This window comes from Trichomycterus rosablanca, chromosome 5, assembly GCF_030014385.1.
Source record: "Trichomycterus rosablanca isolate fTriRos1 chromosome 5, fTriRos1.hap1, whole genome shotgun sequence".
NCBI lineage: Eukaryota > Metazoa > Chordata > Actinopteri > Siluriformes > Trichomycteridae > Trichomycterus > Trichomycterus rosablanca.
Window position 1 is genome coordinate 20,910,248 of NC_085992.1, and position 21,539 is coordinate 20,931,786.

At 41.0% G+C, this 21,539-nt stretch overlaps 1 protein-coding gene across 1 annotated transcript in view; it reads right to left on the minus strand.

The window, feature by feature from the left end:
* LOC134314748 (signal-induced proliferation-associated 1-like protein 2) overlaps positions 1 to 21,539 on the minus strand; it is a 183,989-nt gene that overhangs the window by 46,900 nt on the left and 115,550 nt on the right. Inside the window, exons 18-22 of the mRNA XM_062995441.1 lie at positions 13,766 to 13,869; positions 10,396 to 10,477; positions 7,873 to 8,134; positions 7,480 to 7,753; positions 7,189 to 7,396 (exon numbers count right to left, since the gene is read on the minus strand). Coding sequence (XP_062851511.1) covers positions 7,189 to 7,396; positions 7,480 to 7,753; positions 7,873 to 8,134; positions 10,396 to 10,477; positions 13,766 to 13,869 — 930 coding nt within the window. The remainder of the gene's footprint in view (positions 1 to 7,188; positions 7,397 to 7,479; positions 7,754 to 7,872; positions 8,135 to 10,395; positions 10,478 to 13,765; positions 13,870 to 21,539) is intronic.

Below are 21,539 nucleotides of genomic sequence, written 5' to 3' on the forward strand. Positions count from 1 at the left end.
CTCTTAGGGGTGTACTCACTTTTGTTGCCGGTGGTTTAGACATTAATGGCTGTATATTGAGTTATTTTGAGGGAAGAATAAATTTACACTGTTATATAAGCTGCACACAGAGTACTTTTCATTGTGTCAAAGTGTCATTTTGTCAGTGTTGTCCCATGAAAAGATATACTTAAATATCTGCAGAAATGTGAGGGGTGTACTCACTTTTGTGATACACTGTATCTGGCTCTCTCACCAGATGATTACAGCCCAATAGATTCACTGTGTCAGTGTCTGGAGGACATCAATAACTGGATGAGCCAGAATTTTTTACAGTTAAATAAGGACAAAACAGAGATTGTTGTGTTTGGTAGCAAAGAAAAGAGGACCAGTGTCAGTGAACACCTCAGTTCCCGGGCTCTAAAAACCAAAGACCAAGTCCGAAATCTTGGCGTTCTAATAGATTCAGATCTCACATTCACCAGCCTTATAAAAACCATCACCAAAACAGCCTTCTACCATCTTAGAAATATAGCCAAAATCAAGGGTCTAGTGTGCCAACAAGACCTAGAGAAGCTGATCCATGCTTTTATCTCCAGTAGGGTGGACTATTGTAATGGTCTCTTAACTGGACTTCCCAAAAAGGCCATTAAACAGTTACAGCTCGTTCAGAACGCTGCTGCTAGAGTTTTAACTAAGACGAAGAGAACTGAGCACATCACTCCAGTTCTAAAATCTCTACACTGGCTTCCAGTTAGTTACAGAATAGAATTTCAAGTGCTGCTACTGGTCTATAAATCACTGAATTGGTTCGGCCCAGAATACATCTCAGAAATGTTTAGAGAATATAAACCCAGTAGATCTCTTAGATCCATGGACTCAGGTCAGCTAGTTGAGCCCAGAGTCCAAACTAAACATGGTGAAGCAGCATTTAGCTGTTGGGCTGCATATAACTGGAACAGACTGCCAGGAGATATTAGATGTTCCTCAAATGTAGAAATCTTTAAATCCAGGTTAAAAACATTTCTTTTTTCTTGTGCCTATGATTGAGCTCGAAATTTTTGCTATTAACCTCATTTTACCATATTTCTTTTAGTTTTTCATGCTCTTCTAAATTGTAGTGTATATTTTACTATATTTTCTTTTAGTTTTCATGTTCTTAATTTTTTATCTCTCTTGTTTTAATTTCATATTCCCTAAATTGTAGGTTATACTTTACAATATTTTCTTTTAATTTTTCATGTCCTTAATTTTTTTTATCTCTCTTGTTTGAATTTCATGTTCCTAATTGTAACTAAATGTTTGCAAGAAGTCTTTCTGAGGTTTTAGATCTCAGGAATGTTTTAATGCTTTTAATTAATTTTTTTTTCCTTATGTAAAGCACTTTGAATTGCCACTGTGTATGAAAGGTGCTATACAAATAAACTTGCCTTGCCTTGCCTTGCCTTGCCTTGCCTTACACACACAATTATTTAAAAAAACGAATAGGAGAAATAAAAAAAGAAATAAAAAAAAAGTAACAGGAGAGAACTAGACTCAACGACCAATGAATAATGGATTTAATGCTTAAAAGGCCACTTTACATGAGGTTAGAGTCCTTTGAACTCTTAAATTGTCATAGGTTAAGTACCTGCATTTAATGTTTGAATAACAATAAAAACAATATAAAACAATTAGATATAGTACAATTAGAACAATTAGTCTTTGCAAGCAAAAACAGGTTGTGGCTCAGCATTTTGTGACAAACTTTTGTGATAAAACTTTCATCACTTCAAAAAGATGTTTCTCGGGCACCCAGGTGGTGCAGCGGGATATTCCGCTGACGCACCAGCAGAGTTTCTGAACTCCCGGGTTTGAGGCTCCGTGTTGCCACATAATTGGCAGTGCCTGCAGCAGATACTAATTGGCCACCGTATCTGCAGGGTGGGGACCGAACTATATGTGGGTGGGTGGGTCTTCATACGCTGTGTAAGGACCCTGATTGGCAGAAGAGACGCCCGTGCGGGATGCACGGACAAGAAGAGGAGGGCTGTACACATGTAGAGAAGGAGTGGGCAGCGGCGTGCTCTCCTTGGATGCAAATCTGGAGTCTTCAGTGCTTGGATGCGCTAAATCGGGAGAAAAATGCATTAAAAAAAATAAAAAGATGTTTTTCAGTGTAAATACATAATTTACATTTTTACCATCTACCACACATAATTTGTAAAAGAAAAAATAGCAATGGGGAATGAAGAACTTTCAGTCTATATATGGCAAGGCCAGGAACAACTGTTGAATATGTCTTTGGCATGGGTGACTTGCATATGTGTAAAGGTACCATTGCTATGGAAATGTATAATGGGATTTTAGAGAGACGTATATTGCCATCAAGGTGACTTCTTTGGTGGTAACATGGCATCATTCTGCATTCTACATTGCTTTGTAGACGCAAAATTCATGTGCTCAACTGGCCTGCCTGCAGTCCAATTCTGTCTCCTATTAAAAAGATTTTGACATACTGAGAAGAGCAGAACCAGACAATGGTGACCAGGAATTGTTGAGCATGCAAGCAATGTGCAAGCAAACTCCCTTTAACAGACAAAACAACACTGCAGTGGTTTTGGAATGAATCTTTGACTGTTCCTTGATATTGGGCATGAAGTCTTCAAATCCTTTTATTGAGATTGATATCAGAAAGAATTCTCTTCTGATGAGGCTGAGCTGTCAGCTTTTCTCTGTGAGCTAGTGTTTCTGGTTGTGGACTTGAACCCTATGCAGTAGCTGAATTTAACTTTGAACTTGGAAGAAATTACCACAGCTTTTAAAGCTATGCAAACTAACAAGGCACCTGGCCAGATGGATTTCCTGTTGAATTTTTCAAGAAAGTTGATGACTCTTCTTATTACAGTTTTTGACGAGTCACTGTTGGTTGGGGTTTTTGAATCTTTTTGCATGCGAATGCATTTGCACTAATTGTGTCTGTTCAGACTACTTCTCTTTGTCCCATGGGATTAGACAAGGATGTCTTTTGTATCCTCTCCACTTTGTTTTTGCTATTAAATCTTTTCATTGCATTAAAATCTTTCAAATCATTTCAGGGAATTTCTCGCTTGGGTATCGAACTTAAATTATCTTTATATGCTGACGATTTACTGTTGTATGTGACTGACTGAGGTTTGGCTAGGATATAAAGTGAACCTGCGGAAAAGTGAATGTTATCCAATCAATCCATCAGCAATGTAACTTACTCAATCATCCATACCTTTCAAATTTGCTCCAACCGAATTCAGGATACTTGGGAATTTATATTACTCACACTATATTTCCCTCTCTCTTTCATAATATTTTTTTTGTTTAGATATTTTTAAAGAAGATATTTTGTATCTTCTCATTTCTCAGACCACACCTGCCTTCACACTAATCAGCCATGGGACGACCTGCTGACCTTAGACCTTCCCCAGAAAGGGGGGTTTCCAAAAATTTCCAAAATATATTCACATGTTATGGCTTTAGACGTACATTCTCTTAACAAATGCCTGGGAACAGGATAAAAAATTTTGTTTATTCAGCAATGTTGCAACAGAAAAATAAGTAAAATTGATAAGCAAAAGTCCAAACGGATATTCTAGCTATTACATTCCTACTAGCAAGACGATGTATTTTATTTTTGTGGAAATGGACAAGACCACCTTTGTGTATTGACTATGTTTTCTTTTTTATTATTATGTGAGTTGTTGTATGCCCTGATGTCTTCAGTTTGCCTTTATGACCTTGTATTTTGTATTACTCTTCAATAAAAAAAATGTTGCAGCTGTTATTGCTTCCGAATGGGCTTTTACAAAGTTTTAAGGGTTTGAATATTTTTGTGAATAAGAAAGTTAAATTTTTAACATTTTAAAATAAAATCCAGTATCTTGGGTTTAAAAAGTCAACAGGGTGTGAATATTTTCTGAATCAATTGCATATGACTGCAAGAAAATTCCAAATAAGTTCCAAATAAGTATAAGGATTCATACACTGCCTGGCCAAAAAAAAGGTCACCACCTGGATTTAACTAAGCAAATAGGTAAGAGCCTCCCATTGGATAATTACTGCATGGGTGATTATGTTTCAGCTGGCAACAAGTTATTTAACCCTCAAATTTCTCATTTGTTAAACAACCACGTCGAAAGACACATCCTGTGGTTGTGGAAAAGATGTTAATCTGTTTCAGAAGGGTCAAATTATTGGCATGCATCAAGCAGAGAAAACATCAAAGGAGATTGCTGAAACTACTAAAATCTGGTTAAGAAATGTCCAACGCATTATTAAAAAGGAAGGAATGTGGTCGGAAAAAAATCTTGAATGATTCACTTAAACGTTTGGTGAAATCAAATCGTAGAAAAACTACAGTAGAACTCAGGGATATGTTTAATAGTAAAAGTAAGAGCATTTCCACATACGCAATGCGAAGGGAACTCAAGGGATTGGGACTAAACAGCTGTGTAGCCTTAAGAAAACCACTTGTCAGTGAGGCTAACCGGCTAAAACGGCTTCAATTTGCTAGGGAGCATAAAGATTGGACTCTGGAGCAATGGAAGAAGGACATGTGGTTTGATGAGTCCAGATTTACCCTGTTCCAGAGTGATAGGCGCATCAGGGTAAGAAGAGAGGCGGCTGAAGTGATGCATCCATCATGCCTAGTGCCTACCGTACAAGCCTGTGGGGGCAGTGCTATGATCTGGGGTTGCTGCAGTTGGTCAGGTCTAGGTTCAGCAACGTTATGTGCCCAAAGAATGAGGTCAGCTGACTACCTGAATATACTGAACGACCAGGTTATTCCATCAATGGATTTTTTCTTCCCTGATGGCACGGGCATATTCCAAGATGTCAATGCCAGGATTCATCGGGCTCAAATTGTGAAAGAGAGGTTCAGGGAGCATGAGACATCATTTTTACACATGGAAGACTTTGTGCAGTGGTCCAAATCTCCCATCATCAATACAAGATCTTGGGGAAAAATTAATGCAACTCTGGACAGAAATAAATGTGACATTGCAAAAGCTTGTAGAAACGATGCCACAGCGAATGCGTGCCGTAATCAAAGCTAAAGGCGGTCCAACGAAATATTAGAGTGTGTGACCTTTTTTTTTGGCCAGGCAGTGTCACAGTATATCTATTGTCTATACACTATATTAAAATAGATACACTACCTGGCCAAAAAAATTTTCCGATGCACTGATAATACATTTGTAGTTTTCTGTGTTAGCTCTCACCCGAGAGTGGTAGCCATAATTTGAGACTCACATCTTAGTTGGGAATGACTGTTTACTCACAGACCTTAAATGCATAAATAATGAATGCGGTTTATTTAACTTTTAAGTAACATAGATTTTACATAACACAATTTATGTAACTTAAATTCATTCATTCATTTATTTAATGAATTTTAACAAAAATCCATTTTGATATCTATTACAGTTACATCTATTACAAACTTCACAAACTTCACCAGCCCACTTTGTGTATTATATATAAAACCCCAAATTAGAAAAAGTTGGGACAGTGTGAAAAATGCTAATAAAATAAAAATGCAGTGTTTCTTACATTTATTTTGACTTTTCTTTGATTGCAGACAGTTTGAACCCAAGATACTTCATGTTTTCTTTGCTCAACTTCATTTCATTTGTTAATATACCGCCATTCCTGCAACACATGCACCCAAAAAAGTTGGGATGGGGCAATTTAGGGCTAGTAATGAGGTGAAAAAATCAATAAATAATGTGATTTCAAGCAGGTGATGGCAACAGGTGATTGTATTCATGGTTTGGTACAAAAGCAGCATCCAGGCAAGGCTGAGGCTGAGCAAAGATGGCCAGAGGATCTCCAGTTTGTCAACAAATGCATGAGAAAATTATTGAAATGTTCAAAAACAATGTACCTCAAAGAAAGATTCAAGGAATCTGGTAAAATTTTAATGCGTTAAGGCCAAGGGCGCAAGTTTAAGCTGAACGCCCGTGATCTTTGATCCCTCAGACAGCACTGCATCAAGAACCGCCACTCAACAATAGCTGATATAACCACATGGGCAAGGGATTACTTTGGCAAACCTTTGTCAAGCACTACAATATGGAGTTACATGCACAAATGTAACTTAAAACTTTACTGTGCAAATAAAAAAGACTTATGTAAACCATATCCAGAAGCGGCATTGACTTCTCTGGGCTCAGAGGCATCTAGGATGGACCATCACACAATGGAAACACGCATTGTGGTCAGATGAATCAGCATTCCAGGTCTTTTTTGGAAAAAATGGACGCAGTGTGCTCCGTATCAAACACGAAAAGGACCATCCAGACTGTTATCAGCAACAAGTCCAAAAGCCAGGGTCTGTCATGGTATGGGTCTGTGTCAGTGCCCTTGGCAAAGGTAATTTACACTTCTGAGATGGCAGCATTAATGCAGAAAAGTACATTGAGATCTTAGAGCAACATATGCTGCCTTCAAGACGTCATCTTTTCCAGGGATGTCCATACATTCTTTCACAAGACAATGCAAAACCACATGCTGCACACATTCCAATGGCATGGCTGTGGAAGAAGAGTGTACAGGTACTGGACTGGCCTTCCTGCAGTCCTGATCTGTCCCCAATAGAGAATTTTAAAATGAAAAATGCGACAGTGACGACCCCATACTGTTGCACATCTCAAGATGTGTTTGCAGGGAAAATGGGACAAAATAAAACTCAGATTCAGCTTTTTTGTCATTCAAACCATGTACATGATTAGAACGAAATGCAGTTACTTAGGTCTCGGTGTGTGTAACATAATGAAATATGAAGAACAAATAACTATGTTAAGTATAAAACAAAACTTAAGAAAAAACTGGAAGAAATAACTAAGATAAGGTATTTTAAATATTTACATTTACATTCACAAGTATTGCACAAGAACTACAGCAGCTTTATGTGGATCTAAAGTGCATGATTTGCATGATTTCAAAATATAGCAGCAGCTCAAAGTGTATAGCAGCAGAAAATGGCAGCACCAGGTCACAGGTGTTTAAAGTGATTGGTGCATAGTTAGTATATGAGGGGTGGAGCAATTTAGCAGTCTGACTGCAAGTGGAAAGAAGCTGTTTTTTAGTCTTGTTGTTTTTGCGTGCAGCCAGCATACCACACAGTGAGGCAGGTGGTCATGGTGCTCTCCACCACACAGCTGTAGAATGAACTGAGGATGTCTGTGTGAAGACCTGCCCTCCTCAGCTTCCTCAGGAAATAAAGGCGTTGGTTGGCCTTCTTTATGACAGCCGTGGTGTTGGTACGCCAGGTGAGCATGTCAGTCAGGTGTACCCCGAGGTACTTGATGGAGGGGACCATCTCCACAGCTACTCCATCAATGAGTAGAGGAGGAGGGGTTGTACCAGTCCTGCGGAAATCCACAACCATCTCCTTGGTCTTCTGAACATTGAGGATGAGGTTGTTGTCTCTGCACCACCATATTAGGTCCTCCACCCTTCCTCTCCATGGGTGATGAGTCCGACCACCACTGTGTCATCCGCGAACTTGACCATGAGGTTGTTCTTGTAGTGAGCTCTGCAGTCGTAGGTCATCAGTGTGTACAGTAGTGGGCTGAGCACACAACCCTGGGGGGAGCCAGTGTTCAGGATGATGGTGAAGGATGTGATGTTGTTTATCCTGACATTTTGAGGCCTGCAGGTCAGGAAATCCAGGACCCAGTTACACAGGGAAGAAGAGGTTCCCAGTGATTTCAGCTTGGACACCAGTTTCTGCGGGATGATGGTATTAAATGCAGAACTGAAGTCCAGAAACAACAGCCTCACGTAGGAGTCCTTGTTTTCCAGGTGGGTGAAGGCCTGGTGGGTCAGGGTATGATGATGGCGTCAGCTGTGGACCGGTTCTGCCTATATGCAAACTCTGCTACGTTGATGGTCTGTTTCAGGTGCCTCATCACCAACTTCTCGAAGCACTTCATGGTGACAGGAGTGAGTGCAATAGGTCGGTAATCGTTGAGACACGTTGCTAAAGAGGACTTTGGTACAGGGATAATCGTGGATGTCTTGAAACATACTGAAACTCTGGCCTGGGGCGGTGAGATGTTAAATATATCCGTCAGGACCTCAGACAGTTGATATGCACAGTCCCTCAGAACTCTAGTCTGCCAACGCTTCAGGACATCTACAACAGCAGAGTGCTGAAGCGTGCCGGCAAAATTACAGCAGACCCCTCTCATCCTGGATATCACTTTTTTTAAACTCTTCCATCTGGCAGAAGACTCAGGACAATAAAAACTAACACATCCAGACACGCTAACAGCTTTTTCCCCAGAGCTGTAACACTTTTTAACCAAAGTTGTTCTCTTGGGCAAATGTTGGTAAATACTGGTTAACAGTCTGTGTGCTATCGGGTCTGTTAAATATGTTCTATGTTACATGTCATACATGTGTAATTATCTGTACTATTATGTGTATTGTTTGTACTACTATGTGGACTATTGTGTGTATTACTGTGTGTATCACCAAAGCAAATTCCTCATATGTGTAACATACCTGGCGAAATAAAGTGATTCTGATTCTGATTCTACCTGGAATTCCATCAGGGCCGGGGGCCTTTCGGGGGTTGACTTTCTGCAGTGTTCTTCTCACCTCTGCTATTGTTACGCTGATGGCTGGGAGCTTGTGTCAAAGTTTTTGCTCCTCGACACTGGGCAGTATGCAGGAGCGAGCAGGAGAGAGATGTGATCCGAGGCGCCGAGGTGGGGGTGGGGCACTGCTCTGTACGCTCCTCGTCTGTTTGTAAACACTTTGTCTAAAGTGTTTTTGCCCCGAATCGCAAAGTTAACGTGCTGATGAAATGTGGTTGAAATATCCTGCAGATTCACATGGTTAAAGTCCCCTGCCACTACATACAACGCTTCTGGGTGTTTATTTTGTAGCGAGCCGATGCTGTCTTGCAGCTCCTTAAGCGCTACATTAGCGGTAGCTTGCGAGGGACATAAACCGCAACTATGAACACTGCTGTAAATTCCCGTGGCAGATAGTGGGGACGGCATTTTAGTATCAGATATTTCACCACTTCTGCCCACTACGGAACAGTTCGTGCATCAACCTTTGTTGATATAGATGCGGAGTCCTCCTTCTCTGGTTTTACCGGAGAGCTGCGAGTCTCTGTTCGAGCGAAAAAGTAGCCGTCCGGCAAGCTCGAAGACATAGTCCGGCATGTTGTTATTAAGCCACGTCTCTGTTAGAACAAAGACACTGTAGCTTTGCATCTCCCGATGCCACAGTCTGTGTCGCAAATCCACTTTATTATCCAAAGCCCGGACATTGGATAAAAAGAGCAATGAAATGGCGGGTCTGTTAGCATTAGCTCTTAGCTTGGATAGCAGACTGGCTCTTTTACCCCTCTTCTGCTTTCTTGTACACCGCCTCCTTTTTGGCCCCGAGCCAGCTCCGTCTACTACAGAGTGCTGCTTTTAGATCCAAAGGTAATTGAATATGGACACTGTTGTTTAGTGCCATTAATGCTGTTGAGCTATACTTTATTGCTGTTCTATTTGCAGTAGTCATACTATTTTTACACTAACACCGAGAGCTAGAGAAGCCGCTGCACTGCTGCGCGCCGCCACTACACAGGGAGAACCGTGTAGCATACACACTGAAAAACGCAGCATACACACTGAACCCACCAAAGCGCAGAGAGCTTTCACTATCATGGAGAGCGATGTACTGAAAGCTTTCAGTAGAGTGAACACCAGGAAAGCAGCAGGACCAGATGGTATCGCCGGCCAAGTTCTCAACATCTGCGCTGACCAGCTTACACTGGTGTTCACAGACATTTTCAACCTCTCCCTGTTCCAGTGCTTTGCTTTAAACAATCTGTCATTGTTCCTGTTCCAAAGAAGTCCCAGCCAACATGCCTTAATGACTTTTGCCTAGTAGCTCTAACATCAGTTGTGATGAAGTGCTTTGAAAAGCTCAACAGAGACTTACTGCCTCACTTCCTGACTTTATGGACCCTTTACAATTTGCATACCGCCATAATCGCTCTACAGAATATGCCATTACATATCTGCTCCATACAACATTAACTCACCTGGACGCCAAGAGGGGTAATTATGTTAAAATGCTGTTTGTTGGTTACAGCTAAACATTTAACACTATTATCCCCTCTAAACCAACTACCAAACTGGAGAACCTAGGACTTCATTCATCACTGTGTCAGTGCATCTCCAACTTCAAGCAGTATGGGTAGGCAAACATGTCTCACCCACCCTCACCCTTAGCATTGGTGCCCCCCAGGGCTGTGTCCTGAGCCCCCTGCTGTACTCACTGTACACTTATGACTGTGTGGCCACTTCCAGCTGTACCACCATTGTCAAGTTTGCTGATGACACTGTTGTGGTGGGCCTAATCTCCAACAACAATTAGAGGGCCTACCTGGGAGATAAAACACCTGGAGGACTGGTGCCAGGATAACAATCTCCTTCTTCGTCAGCAAGACCAAGGAGCTAATAGTGGACTACAGCATAAAGCAGGAAAGGAGTTACCATTTCAAGTACCTTGTAGTTCACATCTCGAAGGACCTGTCATGGCCCAGCCACACCACCATGCTGGCAAAGAAGGCCCGTCAGTGTCTATATCACCTTAGACGCTTAAGGGACTTTAAATTACCCTCCAAGGTGCTGCGTAACTTCTACACCTGCACCACTGAAATGATCATAGCAGTGAACATCACAGCATTCTTTCATCTGTGCAATATCTCTAAAATCAGAAATATAATTTCTGTTTATGACGCTGATCCATGCGTTTTTAACTTATTGGTTAGATTAAAAAAATATATATTTACTGAGGCTTTTGACAGTCTTTTCAAACGAGAAAAGTGTGGCTCTGATCCTGGGGGTCTGGGATCTGGGTAGTCTGGTGCTCTCATGTTTTGTCAACCCAACTATAGACAAAAACACTAAGCTTGGGTGTTCTAGATTATAGAAATTTGTGGTGATTGAGGATGTTGTGTTGCTGTCATTCTGCCTCTCTTGTCCAATCACTCAGGTTTGTAGACGGTAGAGGAGGTGGGTGCTGATGTCCTGTGAACGCCCTCATGACTGTGTTACCTCCTAGTTCTCCCTTTTAACTATGCTGTCATAATTATGGGTGCCGGAGTCTCATGCTGTTCTCTGCAAAACTGACATTTTACTCTTAATGATTTATATCACATTTTAACTACATATTTTGTTATTTACCCTGAAACCTGTTTACCCATCTAATGTTGAAGACTGCAAGTTGAGACTGCTGTTCCAACAATGCTGCTCCTGCTAGATATGCTGTGTTTGCACTGAAAACGCACTACTGACTTCATCACAGACTAGACTGAATAATGAAGAACTCAAATTACCACTTATAAATTTTAGTTCAAATTAAATTTGTGTAAGTATGGTTTGTGTAAATCCAGTTCTTTCAAATTATTCTGATTATTGATTCTGATTCTGATTATGTCCCAGGGAGCTCTAGCTGTGCCTGAGTGAGAATTGTCAATTGTTTTTTTTCTTGCAATTGCAAAAATGCAACCCCTTAAGGTGGTGGATAATTCACATCATGACTCTCCTTAAGCAATAAAGCTCTCAGTGAGAGTCCACTGCTGGCAGGTAAAAAGCAGCAGCTGGCAACTGCATGCTTGGTGGAAGGGCATGTGATGGTCTGCGTCTCCCCTTCCACAAACCTGAGAGGGATTTAAATGAAGAGAATTGGAAAAGACTACTTTTAGAGAAAATAGGGGGCTACAGTAATAATTTTTTATAATACTTTATTAACATGTTTGTGAATTACAGATTTCAGTTTACAGATTTCAAACTCTAAAACACTTTTTACTTTTTCATTGATGGGTAAAACTGGCAATATATAATTTCAAAATCAAATCCACAACACCAATATGCAAAAAAAGTCAAGGGTGTGAGTGCTTTTTAAAGTCAAGCAAGAAGGGTCAAACAAGAAGGTCCTGAGTTCGATTCCCAGGTGGAGCGGTCCGGGTCCTTTCTGTGTGAAGTTTGCATGTTTTCCCTGTGTCTGCGTGGGTTTCCTCCGGGTGCTCCGGTTTCCTCCCACAGTCCAAAGACATGCAAATGAGCTGAACTGGAGATACAAAATTGTCCATGACTGTGTTTGACATCAAAGACTTGAGCATTAAAGTCTTGTGTAACCAATAATTACAGTGGGGCCAAAAAGTATTTAGTCAGCCACTGATTGTGCAAGTTCTCCTACTTAGAAAGATGAGAGAGGTCTGTAATTTTCATCATAGGTACACTTTAACTATGAGAGACAAAATGAGAAAAAAAAAATCCAGGAAATCACATTGTAGGATTTTTAAAGAATTTATTTGTAAATTATGGTGGAAAATAAGTATTTGGTCAATAACAAAAGTTCAACTCAATACTTTGTAACATAACCTTTGTTGGCAAAGACAGAGGTCAAACGTTTCCTGTAAGTCTTCACCAGGTTTGCACACACTGTAGCTGGTATTTTGGCCCATTCCTCCATGCAGATCTCCTCTAGAGCAGTGATGTTTTGGGGCTGTCGCTGGGCAACACGGACTTTCAACTCCCTCCACAAATTTTCGATGGGCTTGAGGTCTGGAGACTGGCTAGGCCACTCCAGGACCTTGAAATGCTTTTTACGGAGCCACTCCTTCGTTGCCTGAGCGTTGTGTTTGAGATCATTGTCATGCTGGAAGACTCAGCCACGTTCCATCTTCAATGCTCTCACTGATGGAAGGAGGTTTTGCCTTAAAATCTCCCGATACATGGCCCCGTTCATTCTTCCCTTAACACGGATCAGTCGTCCTGTCCCCTTTGCAGAAAAACAGCCCCAAAGCATGATGTTTCCACCCCCATGCTTCACAGTTGAGTTTTTACCAAAAAGTTCACATTTTGGTTTCATCTGACCACATGATATTCTCCCAATCCTCTTCTGGATCATCCATATGCTCTCTGGCAAACTTCAGATGGGCCTGGACATGTACTGGCTTAAGCAGGGGGACACGCCTGGCACTGCAGGATTTGAGTCCCTCTCGGCGTAGTGTGTACTGATCCCAGCCTTTGTTACTTTGGTCCCAGCTCTCTGCAGGTCATTCATCAGGTCCCTCCGTGTAGTTCTGGGATTTTTGCTCACTGTTCTCATGATCATTTTGACCCCACGGGATGAGATCTTGCCCCAGATCGAGGGAGATTATCAATGGTCTTGTATGTCTTCCATTTTCTTACAATTGCTCCCACAGTTGATTTATTCACACCAACCTGCTTGCCTATTGTAGATTCACTCTTCCCAGCCTGGTGCAGGTCTACAGTTTTCTTCCTGGTGTCCTTCTACAGCTCTTTGGTCTTGGCCATGGTTGAGTTTGGAGTCTGACTGTTTGAGGCTGTGGACAGGTGTCTTTTATACAGATAACGAGGTCAAACAGGTGCCATTAATACAGGTAAAGAGTGGAGGACAGAAGAGCCAGAAAGAAGAGTCTGTGAGAGCCAGAAATCTTGCTTGTTTGTTATTGACCAAATACTTATTTTCCACCATAATATACAAATAAATTCTTTAAAAATCCTACAATGTGATTTCCTGGATTTTTTTCTCTCATTTTGTCTCTCATAGTTGAAGTGTACCTATGAAGAAAATTACAGACCTCTCTCATCTTTCTAAGTAGGAGAACTTGCACAATCAGTGGCTGACTAAATACTTTTTGGCCCCACTGTACCTGTCCAAGGTTTTATAAATAACTATAAAACCTACAGTATGTTAGTTGAAATCCCAACAAACAGCTTACCTTCCTGTGGCCCTGGTATTGGGGTGGGCTGACAGGTAGCCTTAACTTCAAATACTCCTCTTTTAACATGTCCGGCTGGTTATTGCCCTTACTCTTTATTTTCCCTTCATGCATACAAAATGCTTCCTCCAACAAGTACAGCTACCTGTAAATAAAATGAAATAAAAATTTGAAAGCTTAGTAGCTGTAAGAACTGTAAAAACAGTTAAGGCAGCTATGAGTTAAAGGCAACTGACCTGAATAACAAATGATAGTTGAAGCTAGGGCTGGCGGTATATTGCAAATATCCATATATTTGATAGTATTTTTACACAATATTGAAAATGACCATATTCGTTATATCGAATATGCTTTGGATACATAGGTTACCATCGAAGTATGTTTAAACAGCTCAAAAAACTGTGCAGTGTGCTCTCACACTGTGTCAGTCAGTCAACTAGTAGCAAAGATCTAATGAGAAAAAGACTGTGCATGGCTCGGTTGTGTAGACATGGATTGGTTTCTGCAGCGATGATGCGCAACATAGTAATATTTTGTGCAAATTATGTGGTGAAAACAATGCAACTTTATATACAAAAACTACTTTTATTAAGGCAGGGCCTACACTTGTTTTTATGTTTGAAGCAACCAACTTTACTTAAGTTACAAGCCGTATGCTAGGTGTGCAATTGTCTTATGTTAATTACTGTTATTGTAAATATAATGTAGATATACCTACAGTGTATCACAAAAGTGAGTACACCCCTCACATTTCTGCAAATATTTCATTATATCTTTTCATGGGACAACACTATAGACATGAAACTTGGATATAACTTAGAGTAGTCAGTGTACAGCTTGTATAGCAGTGTAGATTTACTGTCTTCTGAAAATAACTCAACACACAGCCATTAATGTCTAAATAGCTGGCAACATAAGTGAGTACACCCCACAGTGAACATGTCCAAATTGTGCCCAAATGTGTCGTTGTCCCTCCCTGGTGTCATGTGTCAAGGTCCCAGGTGTAAATGGGGAGCAGGGCTGTTAAATTTGGTGTTTTGGGTACAATTCTCTCATACTGGCCACTGGATATTCAACATGGCACCTCATGGCAAAGAACTATCTGAGGATGTGAGAAATAGAATTGTTGCTCTCCACAAAGATGGCCTGGGCTATAAGAAGATTGCTAACACCCTGAAACTGAGCTACAGCATGGTGGCCAAGGTCATACAGCGGTTTTCCAGGACAGGTTCCACTCGGAACAGGCTTCGCCAGGGTCGACCAAAGAAGTTGAGTCCACGTGTTCGGCGTCATATCCAGAGGTTGGCTTTAAAAAATAGACACATGAGTGCTGCCAGCATTGCTGCAGAGGTTGAAGACGTGGGAGGTCAGCCTGTCAGTGCTCAGACCATACGCCGCACACTGCATCAACTCGGTCTGCATGGTCGTCATCCCAGAAGGAAGCTGACGCACAAGAAAGCCCGCAAACAGTTTGCTGAAGACAAGCAGTCCAAGAACATGGATTACTGGAATGCCCTGTAGTCTGACGAGACCAAGATAAACTTGTTTGGCTCAGATGGTGTCCAGCATGTGTGGCGGCGCCCTGGTGAGAAGTACCAAGACAACTGTATCTTGCCTACAGTCAAGCATGGTGGTGGTAGCATCATGGTCTTGGGCTGCATGAGTGTTGCTGGCACTGGGGAGCTGCAGTTCATTGAGGGAAACATGAATTCCAACATGTACTGTGACATTCTGAAACAGAGCATGATCCCCTCCCTTCGAAAACTGGGCCTCATGGCAGTTTTCCAACAGGATAACGACCCCAAACACAACCTACAAGATGACAACTGCCTTGCTGAGGTAGCTGAAGCTAAAGGTGATGGACTAAACCCAATTGAGCACCTGTGGCGCATCCTCAAGTGGAAGGTGGAGGAGTTCAAGGTGTCTAACATCAATCAGCTCCGTGATGTCATCATGGAGGAGTGGAAGAGGATTCCAGTAGCAACCTGTGCAGCTCTGGTGAATTCCATGCCCAGGAGGGTTAAGGCAGTGCTGGATAATAATGGTGGTCACACAAAATATTGACACTTTGGGCACAATTTGGACATGTTCACTGTGGGGTGTACTCACTTATGTTGCCAGCCATTTAGACATTAATGGCTGTGTGTTAAGTTATTTTCAGAAGACAGTAAATCTACACTGCTATACAAGTTGTACACTGACTACTCTAAGTTATATCCAAGTTTTATTTCTATAGTGTTGTCCCATGAAAAGATATAATAAAATATTTGCAGAAATGTGAGGGGTGTACTCACTTTTGTGATACACTGTATATACAGTTTGATAGGTACAGTTATAATACAACATGCTCGTTTTTGTGTTACAAATAAATACTAATACTTTAACATTATACATTGTTAAGGTTTCCATCATATTGTATCGTATATCGCCACTTCTTTTAAGCATATTAAGACAATAAATTTTTTAGTCATATCTCCCAGCCCTAGTTGAAGCATGTTTTCATATTAATATAGATATTAAGCTTTTTGTTATAGATGTTCCCCTATAGCTATTGCAGAGTTGAATGTGTGATTTTACACACTTATTAGCAATCATAATGATAAGAATCAAATACACATTAGAAATTGTGTAAATGCTTTGGCTATCACAGATTTGAACAATTTCAGTAGAGATAAAAAAAAATGTTACATACAACATTTTCTAAAAGTAGTAAAGACTTGAGCAATACACACACGATTTACATTCCTGTCATTTTTATTTGTAACGAGAACAAAACAAAATGTTCCGTGATTAAAAGTGATTAAATATTAAAGAACCCAATTTAACTACCCTGACATTTAATGGCAAGTGCACAAACGAAGCGCTGTAGCAAAAAGTTATGTCCACCTTTCAGATTCCCTTTGGTAATGCATATTTCTCACAACAAATGGTTTTAGGAGCATTAAGGGGCAAAGTTTAAGGGGAACTTAAGATGCACATACTCTTGAGATGCACATACTTTGTAATCTTCAATAATACCTTATACGGATGTTTCTACAATACCTGGAACATTACTCTCATAATTTATTATAATAACATATGGTGCTCTGTACTGCCATTCTAACTAAGAAATACTACAGCATATTAATAAAGAAGCTAAAGTATCAATTAAAAGAATTGTAATTGTCATTAATGAGTGCTTCAGCTACAGTAAAATGTACACTATTTTTCTATATATTATTTTTAAGCATATAGTAGCAACATATTTATAAAAAAAAAATACAAACTACTACATTTTAAATGTCACAATGTATTAATAAAAGTGTCAAGAAGAGCCGGCTTTGCACTTATTGTTTAGTAGAAAAAGTTCAAAGGAAGTGATTTTTTTTGTAGTTGCCTACACACACACACACACACACACACACACACACACACACACACACACACACACACACACACACTCAACTCAACTCAACTCAACTCAAACTCAAAAGAAGCTTTATTGGCATGACAAATAAGGACATTCGTATTGCCAAAGCAAGTTACAGAGAAATATTAACAATAAAAATAAGAAAGAACAAAAATATACAGAACAGTTACATGTGCAAAAAATATAGAATAGAATAAAATATTAATAAAAACAGTGCAAAATAATAACAATAAAAAGTATAATATTTACATTAATGAGGTAGAAAAACAATCAGTTTGTGTGTGTGTGTGTGTGTGTGTATGAGACATGGTCACCCACTGTCCCTCACCTGGTGACAGGTGTGTGTATAGAGTGCTGCTAGTGTGCAGCTCTCTCTGTGCTCCCCCAGTAGGTGGGGCAGTTTGTCGGGGTCTGGGAGGGAGGTAAAGTTGGGGATGATGTTATTAAATTTAGGGAAGAATTGGGAGCGGACGTGGTGGTACTTGGTACACCGGGTGAGGAAGTGCAGCTCTGTCTCTACTGTACTGAGAGTGCAGTGCTGGCACAACCTCTCTTCCCGGGGCAGCCAGGACCGGGTGTGTCGCCCCGTCTCCACGGCCAGGTCGTGTGTGCTCAGTCTGTACCTCGTCAGGGTGTTTCTAAATTTAGGGTCGGATACTGTGCTCAGATAATCTGCTGCACTGTAGTGTCTGTTTAGGGCCAAATAACACTGCATTTTACTTTGAGTTTTGGTTTCAGTTTCCCAAAAATTCAGATATTTAGTTCTGAGTTTTTGTGTAATTTGGTTTATTCTAATTGGGTTTGCAGATTTCTCCTGTTCCTGAGTCTTTATTGTTTTAGTGTGTGTTAGTGGTGTGTCGGCGTGTGTTAGTAATGTGTTTGTGTGTGTTATTAGGGTGTCTGTGTGTGTTAGTGGTGTATCTGTGTGTGTTAGTGTGTCTGTGTGTGTTATTAGTGTGTCAGTGTGTGTTAGTGGTGTATCGGTGTGTGTTAGTGGTGTATCTGTGTGTGTTAGTGGTGTATGGGTGCAGTGATTCAGGACCAGTTGGATGAGGGGACTGGTATGTTTGCTCAGCTCTTGGTGTTTCAGGGCTTTATAATGATAAGATTGGGGGTCGCTCTCATTTAGATGGTTCCAGAAGTTGATTGCTCTTCTCTGTATGTTGATAATTAGTGGAAATCGGCCTAATTCTGCCCTGCACGCATTGTTCGTGGTGTGTCTGTGCACCTTTAGGATGCTTTTACAGAACTCTGTGTGCAGGGTCTCTAATGGATGTTTGTCCCAATTACGGAATTGATGGTGTGTAAGCGAACCCCAAACTTCACTGCCATATAGAGCAATCGGTTCAATTATTGATTCAAAAATTTTAAGCCAGATTCGAACTGGAATTTCCACGAATGTTTGACGTTTTATGGCGTAGAAGGCCTTGCGAGCTTTTTCTCTCAGTTCACACACACACACACACACACACACACACACACACACACACACACACACACACACACACACACACACACACAAACACACACAAAGCAGCTGTATATATTCAGGGTCCGAAAACGTCTAATGAGTACGCTGAGGGCAACATTAGTAGTATATATCCTACACTACCTGTCAAAATATGATTTATGACCCTTGATTTATGACCCCCTCTGCCCCCCACCTCTGTGAGTGACAGTCTAGTTTGATTGACAGGTTATGTTGACTGACATAGACATGGAACGCCCACCTCTCCCAAAACACCCTATCCCACCCAACCCCACACACACACACAAACACACACACACACACACACACAACAACAATGGTTTTATGACAAACCCATGCTGTGACGATGTATATAGTATTTAAGCATTCACACACTGTTGGATTTCTAAGAGAAAAGCTTTAAAATGTCTACACCAACTGTTAGTTCTAGCGAGCGTGAAAACATTTTGGTTTTTGCACCAAGGAGAAAAAGATATGTCAATGCATATGACAGTAGGCATCGCGAAAACTTTAAGGAAGTTAAAATAAACCTATTTGATTCTCGGGCTTATGACGTTTGTGGGTTGGGCAAACAGTATCATTGCCTACCCACAGCGGCTGTTAAAAGAAACATCAACCACATTCACAGAGTAGAACATCAAGACGGAGTCATCACGCAGGACGACATGTTTGAGGATTTTCTTCCAGCAGACCATCCCGACAACCATGGGTCCGAATGGTGCGGAAAATATCAAAGGCCGGGCCTTGAATACGCGCCGATCGACATGAGCCGTGGAGCCGTGAACTACAGCTATGATGAATCAGCGGTGTTCAACAACTTGTCAGACGACTGCTCACTGGATCAATTTGGCATCCATCTTGGAAATATGAATATGACGTACCTATCGACGTCGGCTTTTTCACCAGATCCATTGGTGGGGTCGGCATCTAGACGTCAGAAGTTACCAGATGGTAATGAAGATAGTGAAACAATAGTTGACACTCTTGAAGCGAAAGCTATAGCTGAGCCAAACGATGATGTGGATGGACAAGTATGCAGCACAGCATTCAAACTAATAAAGACCGCCGTTGTTGTAATCCTGCAACACATAATAGACAACAAACTAAAGGAAACATGTCTCGGTTGTGAAGTGAATCACCCCAGTCAACTTCGACATTCGTGTCTGTTTGAGCCGGATATTTTCTTTTTTGAAAAATACTATAAAGATATAACAGAGTCTCTGTTCACACCGGGGTTAAAACATGTCATAGCAGAACTTCTAAAGCATGTTGGAATACGTTTACCACTTCTAAAAATTCAAGGTTGTGCCGAAACAGTTGTCTGTGAATTACAGTGCGAGCCATACATTGTGGAAAAGCTAGAGGAAATAAGAGAAAAGCTGGTTGATCACACATCCGAACAGTTTGTAGCCGACGCAGTTGACGGTTGGAAAACTGGTTTAAAGACTTGCAGCGCTGTTTAAGTCACGATGGGGAATGTTTGCGGCTTCCAGGGGTTGGCAGACCACTTGTTAAAACATCGAGTAAGCAATGATTTGAGAAGTTTGTTGTATAAATGTATTGTCGATAGCGAGGATGATTTTAGATTGTTTAATAGCATGTATGTTGTTGATGCTAAACGTTTACAAAATTTCAAGAACCAATTAAATATTGTTAAATCGACGTCAGATGATTGGTGTTATTTGACACAGTTATGTATAGATTCTAACGATGCAGCCCATGTGACTGTTAGTAAAATTCTGTCTCTTATGTCTACGAGTGACAATACAGTGAAAATCAGTCATGTGCTTTGCCTATGCGCATACATATTAGACATTTGTGTGATAAAACTTTCAACAATGAAGCCGATTAATGTTTGTAAAGTGGTTGAAACACTTGTTGAACATCTAGTAGAGAGAAATGTAGATGTGTGTGTAAAATTTCTAGATTTCATCGATACATTGTGATTTTTGAATAAAACAGTCAAACAAACAAATCTGGGGTCATTATTTTCTGCAATGTCATCTATCAACATGGCAAATCTTTTAAGAACTGTTTATTACACACCGGCTAATTCAGGTTCATTAGGCGGTAAAAATCGTTTGAAACGGGGTGTTTTAGAGAATACAGGCGTGTGTCTGTCTGATCAACAGGTTTCAGATTGGCTCGCTGGTGAGGATGCGTACACACTTCACAAACCCATACGACATAATTACAAAAGAAACAGGGTTATAGTAAACGGAATTGACTCTCAATTCCAAGCCGATCTTGTTGATATGAGTGCATATTCTAGGGAAAATGATGATTATAAATATATGTTGACGTGTATTGACGTATTTAGCAAATACGCATGGACCCGTTTGTTAAAAAATAAGTCAGGTTTGGAAGTCTCAAAGGCATTTGCATCTGTGCTAGAAAAAGAAGGTAGAGTTGTTAGGGTGCCTGCGACGCCTGGTGAACGTAACACCAGTTCCCAGCGTTGCAGGCGTTACAGAACAAGGAACAGCATGGCCTCAAATAGGAGGCCAGCTGATTAGGGCGAACGACCTGCAGCTGCGAGCTCCCTATTTAAGGGGGCGTCGCCAGACTGCAGGCGTCGCACCTTTTGTTCTTTGTTCTTTGGGCTATGCTGCACTGCACCAGCCCGTACCCTTTTCAGGGCCAGTTCGGTTACCCCAGGCGCTAAAAGGGCGCAAGGGTGTGTAGATCGCAAGGTCGAGGTATTGAGGGTTTTATTTCTCTTTATAGGGAAAGACGGTGCGATTGGTGCAGCCCGCGAGCTGCGGTTTGTTTTCAGCGTTGCTAGGCGCCCGGCTAACGTGAGTAGCATCGGGCTAACGCTAGACGCTTCGCTCCAACTACCGCGGCCCTTTAAGGCACTAAGCGGATTCTGGGTT